Raw genomic sequence first — 19,728 nt, 5'->3', positions numbered from 1 at the left:
TCAGAACTGTTCTTTTAAGAAAATGTATGTTGCCATTTCTAATACAGGTAGAAGCCATAGTAATGTGAATGCTATAGTCATTCTCTAGGTTCAACAAATATCTATTAGGCAGTCATGAAGAGCGCTGTCAGTACCTTTTGAAAGGGTGAACAAAAATATTTTGCCCCACTTTCTTGTTTTTAAGATGCTCCAAGTCATAGAAATGGGAAAAGCAAATGGTCATTCCTGTTCAGTTTGACAGACCTGAAATCAATCAAGCAAAACAAAGAGGGTATGGGCTGGTCGTATTTGGTATTCTGTCTAAAGGATGACGTCGTTCTCCCTGCTCTGCACTTTCATCAAGGAGATAGCAAACTACTGATTGACTCTCTTGAAAAATATGTGGTATTGTGTGAGTAAGTATCAAATTATTTTCTACTTACTGAAACTGGATTGTTGTATTGGTCCCAAGACAAACAATTTTTACTTGTCATTGGGCATCAGTGACCTGGGTGCAGACAAGGGCACAAGCAGCATTGTTCTTTCTTGGATATTGACTGCTTTGGATGAGTGGTTGAATAAAATTTTGCCATTTTGGTACTTTGGATCTGAAACTTATCACCTTATTACTGTTCTAAAGAAAAGAGTGGTCCCATATTTTTTATACACATTTAAATGAATGATGATACATCAGTAACTTATGGATTATATATTTAGGCAATTAACCTTTTATTACATATTGTCTGTTAAAGATAGAATTTTATTTGTAATGTTGTGTATTTAAATACAGCAAGTCTAAGGCCTTTATAACATTTTTATAGCTGTGGAAGATAGGACTTTCTCACTTTCCAAAAATCTGGAATATATTTATATATATTTTATATATATATTGTGTGTGTGCATATATACATATTTATTTATTTATTCATTCATTCATTCATTCACCTGTGTGCATTTGTACTCTCATATTCTTTCTTGCTTTCACTTCCCACAAATATATTTTGAGTATCAAAGTTCTGAGCACTGTGCTAGTTGCTTGATATTTAGTAGTGAACATAACAGGCTGTTCCTGGATATCTGAGAGTTTATGGTTTTGTGAAGGATGCCAACCAGTAAACGGCAGTAAAACTCAAGATGAAGTACAAGGTGCTTTGGGAGATCCTAGGAAGTGAAGAAGGTCCCTCATTCAGACTAGGGTTTGGGTGGGATTCAGGGAAGACTTTGTGGAGGAAGTAGTATCTGTATTAGACCTGACAAATGAGTAAATGTTAGCACAAAAGAGAAGGAAATTAATTTAGAGGAAGAGATGTTTTAGATAGAGGGAAGAATATAAAACATGATGTAATCACAGAACAGAGTAGTTGAATAACACAGGTCTGCATATTGGGGGACTGAGGGTACCAAATTTAAAGATGAAGCTGGAGAGCTGAGTAAATGTCAGAGCATGAGGATCTTGTAAATCATTTTAGCTGTTTGTTCCAGTCATCTAGATGAGATTATAGCGGCATGAATTAGGGGAGTGACAGGAAAGATAGAAGTATTGGAGAAAAATATTTAGGGTTTGATTTTGTGATTGAGTGGTATGTGGACGTGAGAAGAAGGGAGAAGTTGAGATTTTTAGCTTGGACTGTAGGGATGAGTGTTAACCTTATTAATAATGTCACTTTATAATAGTGTAATATATCTAAATTTAGATTATATAAATATAGTAGTCATCCAAAAGTCAGAAAATATTGGCTGTGTTTTCTGATATGAAATTCTCCCTCCTGCCGTGTTGCACATCTCTGGCTGGCACTAGGCATAGATTAGTACCAATATCCGTAAGAAAGTTAGGCCTGGTTGGCAGTATGTGGGTCTTGAATCTTGAAGTGGGAAGCTTTGAATAGGTTACCACCTGGGAGTGGGAGTAGGGAGTTTAAGTAGATTTCAGGAGGGGCATGATTAGAGCAAAAGGTTTGGTTGTTGAATAGCAGGTGTTAAAGGCTTGGGGGTTTTAGTACTATAGCTAAAGTTCTGTATTGGTCAGTTGTTGTGATGTAACTGTCAAAAAAGAGTTCATTCAATTTGAGACCATTGAGGAAAGCATAATGTTGAGGATGAAGTGGTAGTTCCTCTCTACCCTTTACTGGTGTTTACCTTGGAGAACCAGGGTTGGTGTTAAATGTACTAGACTGTACTGTATAGAAAAGATGACCAGTGTGTGTTGAGAGGGATCAGAGTGGTATGAAGAACATTAGAAGGATGTGGAGGTTTAACTTACAGAGTAGGAGTTTTGGTGCAACATTAAATAAAATCCAAACTTACTAGGGTTGATGGAGTTCTGCACTGCCTTATTAACTCTGTTTATCTCTTAAGGCTCACCTCATGCTGTTCTCTTTTATATTCTAGCCATATAGTTTTCTTTCCGTTCCTGAAACATACCAGACTCTTGAGTTAGGGTCCTGTGTGTATGCTGTGTTTTTTTGTTTGTTTGTTTTGTTTGTTGCCTGGACTATTTTTCTCCCTTTCTGATCCTAACATCTCAGTTTAATGTCACTTCCTCAGAGAGGCTTATCTGGATACCCCTCCCAAGTAATGTAGGTTCCCACCCCAGTTTCTTTTTCATTGTCTCATTTCCTTGTTTGCATCATAATTCTTAATAGAATAATGTTAACTCTTTACTTTTTAAGTATTCTACTCTAGAATGTATGCCCACAAAAGCAGAGATTACATCTCTTTTGTTTACATTTTAGGTTCCTAGCCACAGTACCTGGCACATAATATCTGCACAATAAATTTCAGTGGAATGAATAAATGGCATAGTACTTAACCAGTTCTACAAATAATTTTGAAAGAGTTGTTATAAGAACTATATCATAGATTTGTTTTGTATGACTCCAAAGAGCAATTAGAAGAAACAGGTTGTATCCTGGATGGACTCAGCAATCACTTAGGTGCTTTTGAGAGTATGTGTACCTTGAATGTGTGTTGGTGGTGTTTTAATGAGGGTTGTATATGAAACTTCTTTACAAATGCAGAAAAGGAAACAAAAGTAAGAAGCAAATATAGGAATCAGATGATGGTAAAAATATCATTATTGGTGAGGCTTAGATGTGCAGCATCATAATAATTCACTCCATCGTAATTTTGAAGTCACCCAGTTACCATTGTTGAACAACTACAGGTCTTCCTATTGAGGATAGACTGATAGATGTGAATGAAAGCAAACTGGAAAGCCCCTTCTATGTTGGTAGGCAAATCCGAGAGTGAGAGAGAGAGAGAGCGAGAGAGGTGTGTGCACACCTGGAAAGGGTAATTTATGCTAAGCATGCACCTTACTCTTTGCTGATCTCAGTATCAGATATGTCCTAGCGAAAAGGAGAGTTTAATAGAAGTTTATCTTTCCACTTAAAAACAGGAAGCCATGGGAATGGTGTTCCTCCATATATATATAAATATTACATATATACATTTAATTTTTTATTCAACAGGTTTATTTTTGAGGACCTCTTATGTTCTAGACACTCTGTGCTAACTTGCTGGAAAAAGCAATAAAAAAAAACGGGCTCTGCCTTCATGAAGTTTGTACTATTGTGGGAGAAACAGACATTACTTATGCAAATAAATGTAGCATTTTAGCTGTAATAAATACTCCAAATAAGAGATGTGTAGAACTGGGGCGCCTGGGTGGCTCAGTGGGTTAAAGCCTCTGCCTTCAGCTCAGGTCATGATCCCAGGGTCCTGGGATCGAGCCCCGCATCGGGCTCTCTGCGGAGCCTGCTTTCCCTTCTCTCTCTGCCTGCCTCTCTGCCTACTTGTGATCTCTCTCTGTCAAATAAATATAATCTTTAAAAAAAAAAAAAAAAAGAGATGTGTAGAACTGTAACAGCATAGAATAGGATATTTTTAAAGTCGTTTTGTGTGTCAGTAGTAATTGAAGCTCTGAGAGAGAATGAAATTAAGGAGAGGATAAAATGGGACATGATGTGCGCATTAGTGATTAACTGCAACCCTTAATGACCTGGTCAAAGAGAAGAACTAACAAAGGAGAATGACCTCCCTCCCTATACTTGTTGTTTTGTCTTTTCCTTTTGGGCTTTGTTGTTCAATTTATGGTCAACCAGGGTTATGGCCATTCGTGGTGGGCGGCAGTGGGGGGGGGGCGGTTGTCGGGGTGGTGGTAGAGAGAGATGGCCTAAAGTGAGTTCTTCAAAAACCCCTGCTATTACCAGCCACTTTTCCACTGTGTATTTTTCTTTGATACTGGTGGCTAATTTATTCTTTGCCCCCTAGATGGTCTGAAATATATAAAAATAATTTATCAGATATTTTATCTCCAAGGCCCCTCTGTACCCTAAGCTGAAAATAAACTCTTCCTCTTCTCTTTCCCATCAAATTACACCCAATTATATTGCACAGTAGAACTCACCAGAGATTATATGTTGAGCCTAAGTGGTAGAATATAGATACTCCAAATAAATTCTCATTGACATTAAGAAAATTCCATATTTGTGTAAGCCATCTCTGTCAAATTCTTAGGGAAATATTAAAGATCCTTATTCTTTATTTCCTTAGTTGTGATCTAAATAATGGAATTCTCAATTAAGTTGAACTCCGAAGAAATGAAAATTCCCGAGTATTCTTGGTTTTTCACTCTACTAGGTGTCAGCCATGGCAGTCTCATTTCCTGTTCCCAGAGCAGTTATTTCAAGCAAAATCATGTTTCCAGAGTCACATTCCTGAGGCCAGAGATTGTTGTAGAGACTAGAAGGAAGAAAAATAGTTCCAGAAAACCTTGGTTTCTGTAGCCTGACTGGGGTGCCAAGCAGTCTAAGCCAGGGTCACCCTTCTTGTCTTCTTTTCAACTCAGAACCAACAGAGAGAGTCAGACCATATTCTCGTTTTTCTCTGGTTAACCTAGATTGCATAATGCAGTTTGCATTTGTGACCATCTTCTCTTCCTAATACTGCCCTAACGAATTAAGGGCCTTAGCATACAGATGAATAGAAGTCATGAATGTCCTAGGGATGTGCAGCCTTATAAGAGAGAGAATGAGGCTGGGCCAGCTGTGCACACATAGTTCCTTCTTTCATTCTCATCAGCTGGATCAGGGAGTGCAAAATAGGCTAGCTTCTTGAGACCTGTTATTTCTCAAATGGTTCTTTTATCTCCTGGGAAAAACATGTTGTCCTTTTCATTCATGTTTATTAGTGTTCTTTGATTTATCACCATTTAAAACATGATACTTGGGTAAAGAATGAATCATAATTTTATGTTACCTTTCTGGAACCAAGTTGGTTGCTAGGATATGAATGAAGGTTGTAATATGAAGGTTCCATTAAAATTATTTTATATATTGGGCTATTTTTACATTAATGTATAAATAAGCAGTAGGATGTTTACTAAAAAGCCAAATTGGTTGTAACACCATTTATAAGATTAGGTTATAAACCTCATTTATTCCCTTTGAATTATATGGATAAAATGAGTAAGAATATATATATAGTTTCGTTGTGAATATTCTGTACTTTTTAATTTTATCATCTTTTTTGATTGATACAGACTTTGCAGTGATATTTTTATTTCTTTAGTTTTCCATATTGGTCATTCTCAGTAGCAATGGAAAATAGTTACCACTACATCTCAGCACACAAAACATTCTTCAGCTGTTATCATTCCTGAATTTATTCTGAGGTCTTTGAGAGAGGCTCACTCCAGAGTCTGGGAAATACTTCTCAGTTTTCAGTAGATATACTTCTATAGTTGTGATATTAGACAATGGTTTTCTTTGAGCTCTTTAGTAGACTCTAATAGAATTACTGATGTTAACATCATTAAAAGTTCTGTCTTGCTGCTGCAATGAGTTTGAAAGTCTTGAATAATGTCATAAGATATCAACTTCCAGAATCCATTATATTTCCAGAATATGTACATATAAATCCATAATTGTGATCTTTCCAAATTAAATCAATGTGATACCCTGGCAGGTGGAAACGTAACAATATTCTGAAATTTGAATATTGGAATATTGCTCCTTTTGATGAGCTGTGCAATTGCCTAGCAATATACAGTTTGTCCTTTGACTCATGTACTTTTTTTTTTTTTTAAGATTTTATTTATTTATTTGACAGAGAACGATCACAAGTAGGCAGAGAGGCAGGTAGAGAGAGAGGAAGGGAAGCAGGCTCCCTGCTGAACAGGGAGCCCGACGCGGAGCTCCATCCCAGGACCCTGAGACTATGACCCAAGCCGAAGGCAGAGGCCTAATCCACTGAGCCACCCAGGCGCCTCAACTCATGTACTTTTTAAAAATGTTTTTGTTGATTTCCTTAGCTAAGGGCAACTAAGTCTTAAATTTCTTATATCTTTTTCTCCTAGAGCTTTCCCCAGCCCCTCATTACAGAGCATTAGGTATAAAAAGTGAAATACTTTCTTTTTATTAATTTTTAATTTTAAAAAAATATATACTTTTTATTTATTTGAGAGAGAGCATGAGCAGGGGGAGGGGCAGAAGGAAAAGGAGGAGAAGGACAAGCAGATTCCCTGCTGAGTGCAGAGCCCAAAGTGGGGCTTGATCCCAGGATCCCAAGATCATGACCTGAGCTGAAATTGGACACTTAATCAGATGAGCCACCCAGGCATCCCTAAATACTTTCTTCTTAAAAGAGTATCTGTGAGAAGATGTAGTATATATACATATACAATGGAATACTATGCAGCCATCAAAAGAAATGAAATCTTGCCATTTGCAACAATGTGGATAGAACTAGAGGGTATTATGCTGAGCCAAATAAGTCAAACAGAGAAAGATAATTATCATAAGATCTCCCTAATATGAGGAATTTGAGAGACAAAGTGGGGAGTTTGGGAAGTAGGGAAGGAAAAAATGAAACAAGTCGGGATTGGGAGGGAGACAAACCATAAGAGACTCTTAATCTCACAAAACAAACTGAGGGTAGCTGGTGTGGGGGGGGAGTAGGGTTGGGTTATGGACATGGGAAGGGTATGTGCTATGGTGAGTGCTGTGAAGTGTGTAAGCCTGACAATTCACAGACCTGTACCCCTGGGGCTAATAATACATTATATGTTAATAAAAAAAAAACAAAACTAAAAAGCAACACATGGAATGGGAGAAGATATTTGCAAATGACAGATCAGATAAAGGGCCAGTATTCAAGATCCATAAAGAATGTATCAAACTCAACATCCAAAAAACAAATAATCCAGTCAAAAAATGGACAGGAGACATGAACAAACATTTCTCCAAAGAAGACATACAAATGGCTAACAGACACATGAAAAAAATGCTGAACATCATTCAGCATCAGGGAAATAAAAGTCAAAACAGGGAAATGTATGGAACTGTTGAAATATCTTGTGGGGGCACCTGGGTGGCTCAATGGGTTAAAGCTTCTGCCTTCAGCTCAGGTCTTGATCCCAGCATCCTGGAATCTAGCCCCACATCTGGCTCTCTGCTCATCAGGAAGCCTGCTTCCCTTTGTCTCTCTCTCTCTCTCTGCCTACCTCTCTGCCTGCTTGTGATCTCTGTCTGTCAAATAAATAAATAAAATCTTAAAAAAAAAATACTATCTTGTACACCTGAAACTAATATAACACTGTTAACCAGATGGAATTTAAAACTTTTATTAAAAAAAAAAGATCTGTGGTTGCTTATTGGTTGGGCAGTCATTTCTTCTTCCATCGCTAGTTTGTTTGATGACTACAGTTTTAAATCTGGAGCCATAATAACTATCTGAGCCCAGATTGCTGAAGGTTACATATTTGTTCCCTTCCTTTTCCTTTCCTTTCTCTTTCTCTCTTCTTTCTTTCTTTCTTTCTTTCTTTCTTTCTTTCTTTCTTTCTTTCTTTCTTTCTTTCTTTCTTTCTTTCAAGATTTTATTTATTTGACAGAGAGTACAAGCAGGGGGAGTGGCAGGGAGAGAGAGAAGCAGACTTCCGCAGAGCAGGAAGCCTGATGTGGGGCTCTATCCCAGGACCCTGGGATCAGGACCTGAGCTAAAGGCAGGTGCTTAACTGACTGAGCCACCCAGGCACCCCATTTGTTCCCCTTCTCTATGCACAGCCAGTGTTTTAACTTTGATGACCAATTTTTATTTGGATTTTAAAGAAATAATTTGACTTAATTTATTGTTGGAAATAAAATAATAACCATAGTGCCAGCTGTACTGTGCTAGGAAATTGTATCTTGCTATATTAGTTACTTTTTCTGGTGCTGTATTTAAAGGATTTATTAAAAAATGCCTTGTGGAACCATATAAGTCTTCATATTAAGCACAACCCCAGTATCCAGTGTTGAGAAAAATGACATTTGATGAAAATTGAACATTTTAAAAGTCATTATTTTTTTCTTACCTCAAATGACTCAACCTCATCTCCTTTTAAAAAGCCAAGGGGCTTATTAAGCTACCGTTGTCTCTGAAGATCAAGCATTGTTTCTGAATGTGTAAGAGTAAGATCCTGCTTTGGAGTTCATATCCCCTCCAGCATTACTGTTGCATCCTGTTATGCTAGAATTGAGAAGAGATAACTGTTATTAAAGTTCTTATCTCAAACATTTATAATAAACTAGAAGTAGATAGCCACAACATAACACATTTAAGCTCTATTTTAAACACAGAAAAGTTGTGTGAACTTACTAAGTTATAAAACTTATTGAATAGAAAAAAGACTGGATAATTCATCTGATTACTTGAAATTCAGTGTCTATTTAGAAAACATTTATTCTGCAGTTATTAAGAAATGTGAATAAAAACTTGCTTCTAGAGCTTAGTAAGCAAGAACTAAAAACATAGTTACCTTAACAGCATTTATAATTTATAACCTTGTTAAATATGTTCATGTGTGTGTGTGTTTATAATTATGGTTAGCATAACTAATGATCTTTAAAAAAATATCTATTTTATCTTGTGGTTTTAAAATATGTTATATTGCAGTACTATCAAGCTGTGGAATGAGGTTGGAAACCCTTTCAAAATAGGACATTAAAGTGTGCTTTAAGTTTCTTTAATTTTTACGATAATAAAGACATAATGATTGTAAGGTTTTCCTACTATAAGTATAAACAAAAACTTGGGTTCATTACAATTTAGTCCTCTAGGCTTTACCTAGAATAAAATTACACTTCAACCCTTTTATATTTGTTAATTTAATATTTCATGTTTCATGTAGTTTTAGAGCTTCTTTAAGGTAGTTACTAAGTACTTGCTAATATTGTATTAATGGGAAACAGTTCTAGAATTGGACATTTGAGTTTTGGGATTTTCGTTGTTAAGGAAAAGCAACTAGGCATTAATAATTCTTCAGGTAGTAATTAATGCAGTGTGCTAGTATTTTCTACAGATCCCTTCTTTTATTACAGATCTCCACAGGATAAAAGAACACTTCTTGTGAATTGTCAGAGTAAAAGTCTTTCACAGTCTTTTGAAAATCTTCTTGATGAACCTGCATATGGTTTAATACAAGTATGTTTCTTAATCTGTTTTGTATTTATCTGTTAATCTGACACTGTTATTTCATATACCTCCTACTTTTCACTTTCTCAGAGATTATACAGAACAACGAGAGTGTCTCTGTGTAACATTTATGGAAATATTCTCTTAATTTTTATAGAAATAATGTGCTTCATATTATTTATAAGACTCAGGAACTTCCTTGGTTCTTAGTTATGCTTAAGGCAATTTCCCTCCTTATTGTAATACTGAAATTGGACATTAGTAGATTTTTATTATCATAGCTTTTACTGACTAGGTGCAACGTCACTGGGTAAGCCACTTTGAATTCATTAATGATAAACTTGGTAAAAAATATGGTTTGAATTTTTTTTTCCAATTTAAATAGGTTCATTTGGGGTGATGATAAACTAATTCCCCCTAAAGTATTTGAGTATATTCTTACATTTGGCTAAAAATATGCACTTAACACAGACAGAAATAAAGTTAATTTATTTTTCACTCAAATTTTTATGTAAACTAATGAAATGGTTGTTTATTTATTCACTTATTCACTCAACAGTGTTTGAGTGCTTACTCTGTCCCAGGTATCTTCTTCTTGCTTCTGAAGATAACAGGATGAAAGGGGAACTTTTGAGGAAGGAGGCCAAGATAGATAAACACTGATTAAAGTAAAAAATTAGGGAACAGTTTTTGTTGTGAAAAAAATCATTAAAAGACCTTCAAAAAGTAGCTGTTTTTGCTAAATATGAATAAATAGGCAGTTTGGGATTTAGAATGAACCCTAGCAACAGAAAAATCTTTTGCTGCTTTCCAGGGCAGCACTGTCCAGAACAGATTACACTCATTGGCATGATTTATTAATCATATCATTAGATTAAAATGTCAGCTAATATTTAAATATTGTGAACTTTAAAACTTAGCTGTCGAATATTTTTGGTGGACCAGGGTGGTTCTGCACACTTTAAGAAATATTTTTTTTGTAAAGGCAGGACTACTAGACAGAAGAAAGCTGTTGTGGGCCATTCATCAATGGAAAGTAAGCACTGCATATTTGTGATGTATGCAGATTGAATAAAGCCTGGAAATCATTTGTTCATCTGCAATTTGATCAGTAGCATTACCTTGCTGTGTAATATTCTGTTTTAACCAAATGAGAAGATTGGCTTAGAAAATATAAATTCTTCCCAGAAAAAAAATAAAATTTTAAAATAATCCTAGAACACTCTGTTTTAGTTCTGATTTTCCCCCTTTAAAAAAATGTGGCCTTTTTGCCTACTGTAAGATATTTTTATTCTTCATTTGAATTAATGGTGCTAATATTTTTCTTCTTACTACATAGAAAATTAAAAAGGATCCTTATACAGCAACTATGGTAGGATTTTCCAAAGTCACAAACTACATTTTTGATAGTTTGAGAGGCAGTGATCCCTCCACACATCAACGACCGCCTTCAGAAATGGCAGATTTTCTTAGTGATGCTATTCCAGGTTTGAAGATAAATCAACAAGAAGAACCAGGATTTGAAGTCATCACAAGAGTGAGTGAAGATTTTTATTAATATATTCATATATTAATATAATAATATAACTCTTAGATTTTAACAGGAGAAATGCTTTTTATTTTTTTTTATTTTGAAGATTTTATTTATTTATTTGACAGAGATCGCAAGTAGGCAGAGAGGCAGGCAGAGAGAGAGGAAGGCAGAAGCTTAACCCAATGAGTCACCCAGGCGCCCCGAGAAATGCTTTTTAAACATGTACTGAATGTGATAGGAATAGAAAACTCAATTTTGGTTATATCTGCCTCTTGTAATCCTTATAACTTTTTTGCTAACTGATATATCTAACAACTAACACTTTTTCTGCCACCAAATTCTTGGGTTGTTCTTCATCGATTACTGCTTATACTTTCTGTTTGTTAAGTTGGATCTTTTCTTTGATTACTTTTTGATAATAGTGAGCAGATTGTTTCATTGAGTGCATAGCAGTGAGTGAATAGTGAGCATTACATATTGTTCCTAGTTCTGTTCCTAATTTATGTTTTCTCAGTAGGGATCGGCAACAGATAGGGCTTTTATGCTCAAGTGAATCTTTTCTTTTTTTAAGTAAGATGAATCTTGGCCCTGAATTATGGCAAACCTTTATATATGCTCAACAAAACTTTGGTATTTGCTACAATTCTAGGCTGTACATAGTTAGAACATTATAAATATCTAAATTGTAATATTTAAAGGGCTTATCTTGCAAATGGCATTTTAAATTACCAACATCTGTTAATTGAGTAAAAAAAACTATAGAAAATACCAAGTGGAGCTAATGGACCATGACTCAGTTCTGAGAGCTACAAATTTTAGTTTGGAAGAAAAGCTAATTTTAGAATATTATTAGTGGAATAATACTGTCTTTTTAAATAATACAGCATAGCATTTAATTTGAAAGGTCTCTTATGGAATTTACATGTTGAACGTTTTGTACTTAAATAATTGAAACTCAAAATAGCAAATGTATTCTGGTCCCTGAATTTATAACCCTGTTATTTGTATGTTTAGTAGGAAGGAAAATGTATGAAATGCTATTAAAGTTCTTAAACTAGACATTGGAAAATAAGGGAAGATACTAGAATGTTAGAACTTATGCCTGAGTAATAAATAGTATTTTAGTCATGGTTTCCATGTACCTTGATATAATTTCACTGTTTAAAACTGTACTCCTTATTGCTTATCTTCTTTTAGATTGATTTGGGAGAACGACCTGTTGTTCAAAGGAGAGAGCCAGTATCACTGGAAGAATGGTCCAAGAACATTGATTCTGAAGGAAGAATTTTAAATGTAGAGAATATGAAGCAGATGATATTCAGAGGGGTAAGTACCTTAATGAGGATATTTGAAACTGCTTATATTTAACTTTTCTTTTTTTATGGGAAGTGTGGAGGTAGTCAAGGAATGAACTCCCTTTTTTGGGAATGAACTCCTTTTTGATGAGTGATGCCTTAAAATCCCTGTAGGACAGTGTGAGATCCTTGTGATGCACCTTAAAGGTTGGGTGGGGAGGTGGGGACGAGATACCATTAAGCTTTAGGGAAGAAGAGTCTTCCTTACTTGAAGTTCTGAGGGTAATACGAAAAAGGCATGTATGTACCCAGTGGTCATTGCCTTATCTAATAAGTATCGGATTTAGAAAGACTAATCAGTGCTGCCGCCTTCTGGATAATCTGTGTACTCTGCGGAGCTTTCTGGCAACTGCTTACATCTTCAGAGTCTAGAGGTGAGAAACAAGTTAGTATTCACTGAATTGAGCTATTTTATTTGTAAAATGCTCTCTCAAATATTAGTCTCCCTGTGTATTTATATGCAGGTTTTATGAACTTAAAGTATTGCATTCTTTTTTACAAATGTGCTTAATATGCATGTTTTCTTTAGGGACTTAGTCATGCGTTGAGAAAGCAAGCATGGAAATTTCTTTTGGGTTATTTTCCTTGGGACAGTACCAAGGAGGAAAGAATTCAGTTACAAAAACAAAAAACGTAAGTAAGATCTTTTGTGTGTTGATCAAAGAAATTCAGATAACTCACCCATACAAATTAGTATAGAGCTTCTAGATGATTATTTTAAACAGATGAGGGTATGGGAAAATAATTTTATTTTCATCTTTTTATTTGAAAAATCATGAGCTCTGTACTTACTCAATCTAGTCATTTCAAACACTCACTGCAGTTGTGTTGGTGAATATATAGAAAGATGGTAAAAAAAATTCCATTTCCCTTGTGAAAACATTTTGCATACTTGAAAAATAATTAGATAGGGATTTTTAAATGTCATTCATATTCATTTTTATAATTTATTATGAAATTATAAAAATGTTCCATAAGAAGTATGTTTACTATTTAGGTTAATTAGCTGTAAATTATTTTCCTGGTGCTCTTGTAGCATAAACTAGTCTTTCATTTTTTTTTGGAAGACTTTTTCTATTTTTACGTAATTTCTCAGACTTGAAACTTGGACAAACTTCCTAGGTTTTAATTCCCAGTTCATTAGTCTAGCCTATGATTTAAAGCACACCCTGAATCCTTATATGCATATTTAAACTTTCAGACAGTCCTTTCTCTTTCAGCACATTTGCCAGTTCTTTTTTATTTTATTTATATGAAAGAAAGAGAGTGAGTGAGAGAGAGAGAGAGCACCGACCAGTGGGGAGAGACAGAGGGAGAAGCAGACTCCCCGCCGAGCAGGGAGCTGGCCTCCATCCCAGAACCCTGGGACTGTGATCTGAGCTGAAGGCAGACGCTTAATTGACGAGCCACCCAGTTGCCCCAATTGCCAGTTCTAAGACATTTCATATTAACAAGCTTGTGAATAAACTGGCTAGAAAATGGAAATCTTATGGCAAATTAAAAAACCCCAGCAATTTGTAGATTTGTATTTGTAATTATTCAGAAACTTTAGTGGTTAAAATACTTAATACTAGAATAATTTTAGGTATCATTTTAAGGACTGAGGTAAATGCTTTCTTAAAATCATATCCAAATTATTCTGGTAGTTTAAGCAAAGTTTATAGTATGTGTAAGGTTATTTAATTTTTCCTTTGTTTTTCACTTACATATTGTAACTTTAAACATTTCACTATCATATTTATAACCTCACAGCTCACTAGCATCATAAATGCTTTGATATATTGTTAATAGGAGAACCCAGTCAGAATTTTTAAAAATACCGTGTTCATAGCTGTTTTTGGTATAAAATTGTTTTCTGTAGTGATGAATACTTCAGGATGAAACTACAGTGGAAATCTGTCAGCGAAGAACAAGAGAAGAGAAATTCGAGGTTAAGAGATTATAGAAGTCTTATCGGTAATTTTTTCATATTTTTGGAAATGCCTGAGAGGGGTTTATAATGAAGTCTTGTTAAGATTTAAGAAGTGAAGATATATGTGGAGATAGGGCTCAAAAGAGATACTGCCATTGGAGAGTACATTAGAATGTGTGTTGGCTGTTCTTGGTGGTTCGTTTTCCAGTAGGATTAGGAGGTCGGTCAGTGTAAGTGCGGATTTATTTCATTTCCGGTTCCAAATGTGAATTTATTTTTATTTATTTATTTATTTATTTATTTTTAAGATTTTATTTATTTAACAGAGAGATCACAAGCAGGCAGAGAGGCAGGCAGAGAGAGAGGAAGAAGCAGGCTCCCTGCTGAGCAGAGAGCCCGATACGGGGCTCGATCCCAGGACCCTGGGATCATGACCTGAGCCGAAAGCAGAGGCTTTAACCCACTGAGCCACCCAGGCGCCCCCCAAATGTGAATTTAAAGAAGGTTTATTTGCTTATGGAATTAATTTCATTAAAGACATTATTATCTCCCTTATTACAATAAGTTTGTGTTTATTGATTGAAAAATTAGGAACTATAGACCAGCAAAAAGAAGAAAATAAAGTTTAGTTTTGATTCTGTCATCCAGAGATAACTACAGTTAATAGACATTGGTTTATATCCCTCCAAACCATCTCTAAATATGCATATATTTCATTTTTTTAATAAATGACTTCAGATAACAAATTTTTGTTCGTGTTTGAGAATTGTATAGCTATTATATGGGAGTCACTATTTCATAAAAAAGAGATGCTTGACAGAATTTTACACTAAAAGAATTAGACTTATTTCCAAAGACTGAGTACTGGGTTACCTAGCTGTTATGATAAAGGCCAGGTTGGTATAAGTTATTTAGAGAATGCATATTTACTGCTGTACATGTCTCTAAGTTTTTGTCGATAATCTCCATTTTACAAAAGAAAACTGAACCACTCAAAGCATAAATGACTTGTTCAAGATCACATAGTTAAGGGCAGTACCCAGTTTTAATACTCTTAACTATCTTGTTAGCTAGCCTCTATATAGTTTTAGGATAACTTTGGATAGTAGTGGAACTTATTTTTAAAATTCTGATAATTGCTTTTGGATTTATTTATAGCTTCATAAATAAAAATGGGGGATGTTTTTACCACCATGGTCAATACCACCTTCCCATGGAAGAAGAAAAATCTCTGAATTATGGTTAGAAAGTGCAACATAACCAGTTTGGTAGCTGTTTTTTTCTGTTTTTTAAAGATTTTACTTAGGGGCGCCTGGGTGGCTCAGTCATTAGGCATCTGCCTTTAGCTTAGGTCATGATCCCAGAGTCCTGTGGTGGAGACCTTATCAGGCTTCCTGCTCAACGGGGAACCTGCTTTTCCCTCTCCCCCAACTTGTGTTCCCTCTCTGTTCCCTCTCTCACTGTCTCTTTCTTTGTCAAACAAATAAAATCTTAAAAAAATATATTTTATTTATTATAAAGTTGGGGGGGTGGGGGGAGGAGGCAGAGGGAGAAGCAGACTCCCCACTGAGCAGGGAGCCCAATGATGAGCTCAGTCCCAGGACCCTGGGATCATGACCTGAGCTGAAGGCAGACACTTAACTGATTGAGCCATGCAGGCACACACACCCCCTTTTAAAAATGATTATTTATTTTAGAATATGAACAGGTGAGAGGAAGGGCAGGGGGAGAGAGAGAATCCTGAAGCAGATTCCCTGCTGAGCTCAGGGCCATTGTGGGGCTTGTCCCAGGACGCTGAGATCATGACCTAAGCGAAAATCAAGAGTCAGCTGCTTAACTGACTGAGCCATCCAGGCACCCCGATTTGGTTGCATTTATAGACATAAAGACAAATGATGAGTTTTTTCAACTTAAATTCATTTAATTAACAAACAGTATATTAGTTTCAGAGGTAGAATTCAGTGATTCATCTGTCTTTATAACACCCAGTGCTCATTATATCATTTGCCCTCCTTAATGCTCATCAGCCAGTTAGTTACCTATCCCTCTTCGTCCCTCCCCTCCAGCAACCCTCAGTTCGTTTCCTATGATTAAGAGTCTCTGATGGTTTGTCTCCCCCTCTGATGTCTTGTTTTTTTTTCCCCTCCCAATGAGATCTTTTTGGTGATCGTACTTTTGAATGTAAAGTTTTTATTTATTCGTGTAAGTAATCTCTACACCCAGTGTGAGGCTTGAACTCATAACCCTGAGATCAAGAGTTGGATGATCCTCTTACTGAGCCTGCCAGGTGCCCCAGTACTTTTGATTGTAAAATAACTTTATTTTTCTAAAAAATAAATTATACCAGAATAAACTGTGTCTTTCCTCGGGTTAAGGCAAAAGGTTGGGAGTCTTGAGGCATCGGGCTATATGAAGTTTCCAGTTGAAGTCTCCTGCTGTTTTCACTTTTAGTAGGGAAAATGGTAATGAACTGTTTTTTCCTGTTTGAACATAAAATATTTGAACTGGAAGGGATCTTACAGATTAAGTAATTCAATATTTTAAGCCTTTTCTTTTTCCTTTTTTTAAGTTTTAATTTATTTATTCATTTAAGTAATCTCTACACCCAGCAGGGGGCTCGAACTCATGACCCAGAGATCAAGAGTTGCATGCTTCCACTGACTGTGAGTCAGCCAGGCACCCCTCAAGCCTTTTCTTCCCACATGTCATATCATCTTCCCTTTTTTATCAGGCTGCAGTGATAATGGCTCTGATATTCTCTATCTGTCTTGTGTCTTATTCTCACTTTTACAGGAACTTGGAAGAAAAATGTAGATTTTTAAATCCCCATAGTATAATTTAAATTGAGCCATATGTTAGTCCAATTCTGTCATTTTTAGCAGATAACAAAACTGAAGCCCAGAAAAGGTTAGTAAATTGTCATCTGTAGAGTTAGTTTCATTGCCCAGACTCATTCATAATCAGATCTAATTCCTAATTCAGTAGCCTTTCAATTGTACCATGCTTTTCTACCAGTAGAAGTGTATAATAAGTTGGTTTTAAAGCATTCTTTTTCTAAAATGAAACAAGATGGGATCGGGAGGGAGACAAACTGTTTGAGACTCTTAATCTCACAAAACAAACGGAAGGTTGCTGGGGGAAGAGGAGGTATGGAGAGGGTCATTAGGTTATGGACATAGGGGAGGGTATGTGATATGGTGAGTGCTGTGAAATGTGTAAGCCTGATGAGTCACAGACCTGTACCCCTGGGGCACATAATACATTATATATGTTAGTAAAAATAATAATAATAAATTTTTAAAAAAACTACTAGAGTAGTTTTTCTCAAAAGTGTTTTTTAGGAAAGAATACCAAAAGCTTTTTTCTGTTCGTTTTCTTTGGTATAAATTTGCTTTGTTAGAAAATACACAGGTAAACTGTAGATTTTGCGGTTAGTGCCAAGAAGGTGGATTTTAAGTGTGAAGAGAAACTATTGGAGCATTTTAAGTAAGACCATTTTATTTATATTTTAAAATCATTATTTCTGCTGTATGGAAAATGGGTTGAATCAAGGTAAGAATAGGAACAAGGAGACCAGTAAGTGGGAACAACTATAAGCAATAGGTGATAGTAATGGAGATGTAGAGAAATAAATGCATTCAGCTTATATTTTGGTGATAAAATTGATAAGACTTTCTGATGTATTGAATGTAGGATATGAAGAGGAAAGAGAGAATTTAGGATTGGACTATATTTCTTGACTTGAGAAATTGGCCATTTGGTGGTTCCACTAATGGAGATGAGGAGATTGGGGTATGGTGAAATTGAATTAGGTGTTACTTACATATTGCTTAAGGTGAGACAAAGAAATGTAGTCAAGTGGCTAGTTGAATAATCTGGAGTAATCTAGTTAGGAGATAAAAATTTGGGTATTATCAGTATAAGTATCCATGGGAACAGATAATGTCACCTGGGGGAGAAAAAGAGGCAGATAAGAAGGCCCGGGAATCCTGGTCTTTATCCCTAACTTCGGCTATATGCTAGAATCACCAGGAATTTTTTAAAAATCACGTTCATTATTTTAAACATTCGTACATTCATTTAATAAATATTTACTTATTGCCTCTTATGTGGCATTTATATGGCTCTCCCCTAGGCTCTGGGGATTTATTAGTGAACAAAACAGACAAAATACTTACCTTCGAGGACCTTCTATTCTTGTGGGGAAGAACAGACAAGACAGTAAATAAGATAAGTAACATATGTGGTATGTTAGTGATAAGTGCTAAATAGAAAATGAGGCAGCCAAAATGGTTAGGAAGTTTATGTGTGATATTGCAGTTTTAACTTGGGTGACCCAAGAATGCTTTTACTGGAAAGGTGATACTTGAGTAGAAACTTAAAGGGGGAAGGGTGAGATGCCAATATCTAAGTGAAGGGCATTCCAAGTAGAAAAGAACAATGTATGTTAGACTTATTTTTCACCCCAGGCTCTCTGCATGTTTGAAGTAAAGCAGAGAGGTAAATGTCATTAGAGTAAGGTGGCATAGGATATAGAAACTAATGAGGTCAGAGAAACAGTGGAGGAATAGGTACAAATCACAGAGAACCTTATAGTTCATTGTAAAGACTTGAACTTTTCCTCTGAGTGTGGGGGGAAGCCGCTGGAGGATTTTCAGCAGGAGAGTGATACGATCTGACTTTTGAACAAATCACTCTCTGGCTCTTGTCTGGAGAATACCTTTGGGGGGCAAGGGAGGAGATAAAAAGATCATGTGAGGCTATTGCCTGTAATTCAGGTGAGAGATGATGATGGTTGCTTGATACGAAGGCCTAGCAATTGAGTGAATGAGATTTGAATAGAGACTTGAAGAAACAGTGTATGCCATGCAGCTATCTGGACGAAGGGCATTCTGAGCACAGGGGGACCACATGGTCTAGACTTGTTTCTGCCTCAGGGCCTCCATATGTTTGAAGAAGAGCAAGGAGGAGACTGGTGTGGCTAGAATGAAGTAAATGGGAGGGGTGGCATGGAGTGAGTAGTTGGGAGAGTTCAGTGTTGGTTTCTATACGTATTTTGAAAGTTTAACGTGTGTGTGTGTGTGTATATAAATGTTGGGCAAGAAAAGCAAAGAGTCAGGAGTGACCCCCAGAGTTTTTAAGGTGAGTAACTGGAGGAATGGAGGTTTGGGTTTTTTATTAAGACACAGAAAACGATGAGAGAAGCAAGTTTGGAAGGGCATATTTGAAACTTAGTTTTGGACATGTTTAAGTGTGAGAATGCCTCATGGATGTTCCTATATTAATATGTATAGTAGAAGGTAGATAGGGCTGAAATTCACTGGAGATAGAAATTTAGAGGTCTTAAACATTTAGGTGGTGGGGGACTAGATGACATGTCAAAGGAGTGATGTATTTAGAAAAGTAGGGGTCCAAGAACTGAGCCCTGAGATACTTTAACTGATAAGTAGGAACAATTAAGAGAAATCTGCAAAAGAGACTCAGAAGAGAGCCAG

At 36.0% G+C, this 19,728-nt stretch overlaps 1 protein-coding gene across 4 annotated transcripts in view; it reads left to right on the top strand.

Annotated features, from left to right (window-relative positions):
• Positions 1 to 19,728, top strand: part of TBC1D15 (TBC1 domain family member 15) — a 65,998-nt gene that overhangs the window by 25,745 nt on the left and 20,525 nt on the right. For 3 of the 4 annotated variants that reach the window (XM_032854783.1, XM_032854787.1, XM_032854786.1), the window contains 7 exons: positions 185 to 395; positions 9,339 to 9,441; positions 10,418 to 10,468; positions 10,772 to 10,969; positions 12,164 to 12,292; positions 12,851 to 12,954; positions 14,183 to 14,277. In XM_032854783.1, the coding sequence (XP_032710674.1) occupies positions 185 to 395; positions 9,339 to 9,441; positions 10,418 to 10,468; positions 10,772 to 10,969; positions 12,164 to 12,292; positions 12,851 to 12,954; positions 14,183 to 14,277 (891 nt within the window). The remainder of the gene's footprint in view (positions 1 to 184; positions 396 to 9,338; positions 9,442 to 10,417; positions 10,469 to 10,771; positions 10,970 to 12,163; positions 12,293 to 12,850; positions 12,955 to 14,182; positions 14,278 to 19,728) is intronic. The other variant, XM_032854785.1, reaches the window with a different exon arrangement.

The sequence above is a fragment of the Lontra canadensis genome, unplaced genomic scaffold (assembly GCF_010015895.1).
Source record: "Lontra canadensis isolate GAN:19392208 unplaced genomic scaffold, GSC_riverotter_1.0 scaffold9, whole genome shotgun sequence".
NCBI lineage: Eukaryota > Metazoa > Chordata > Mammalia > Carnivora > Mustelidae > Lontra > Lontra canadensis.
Note: the sequence above shows the minus strand (reverse complement) of the source record. Positions and strands in the feature narration are given on the sequence as shown.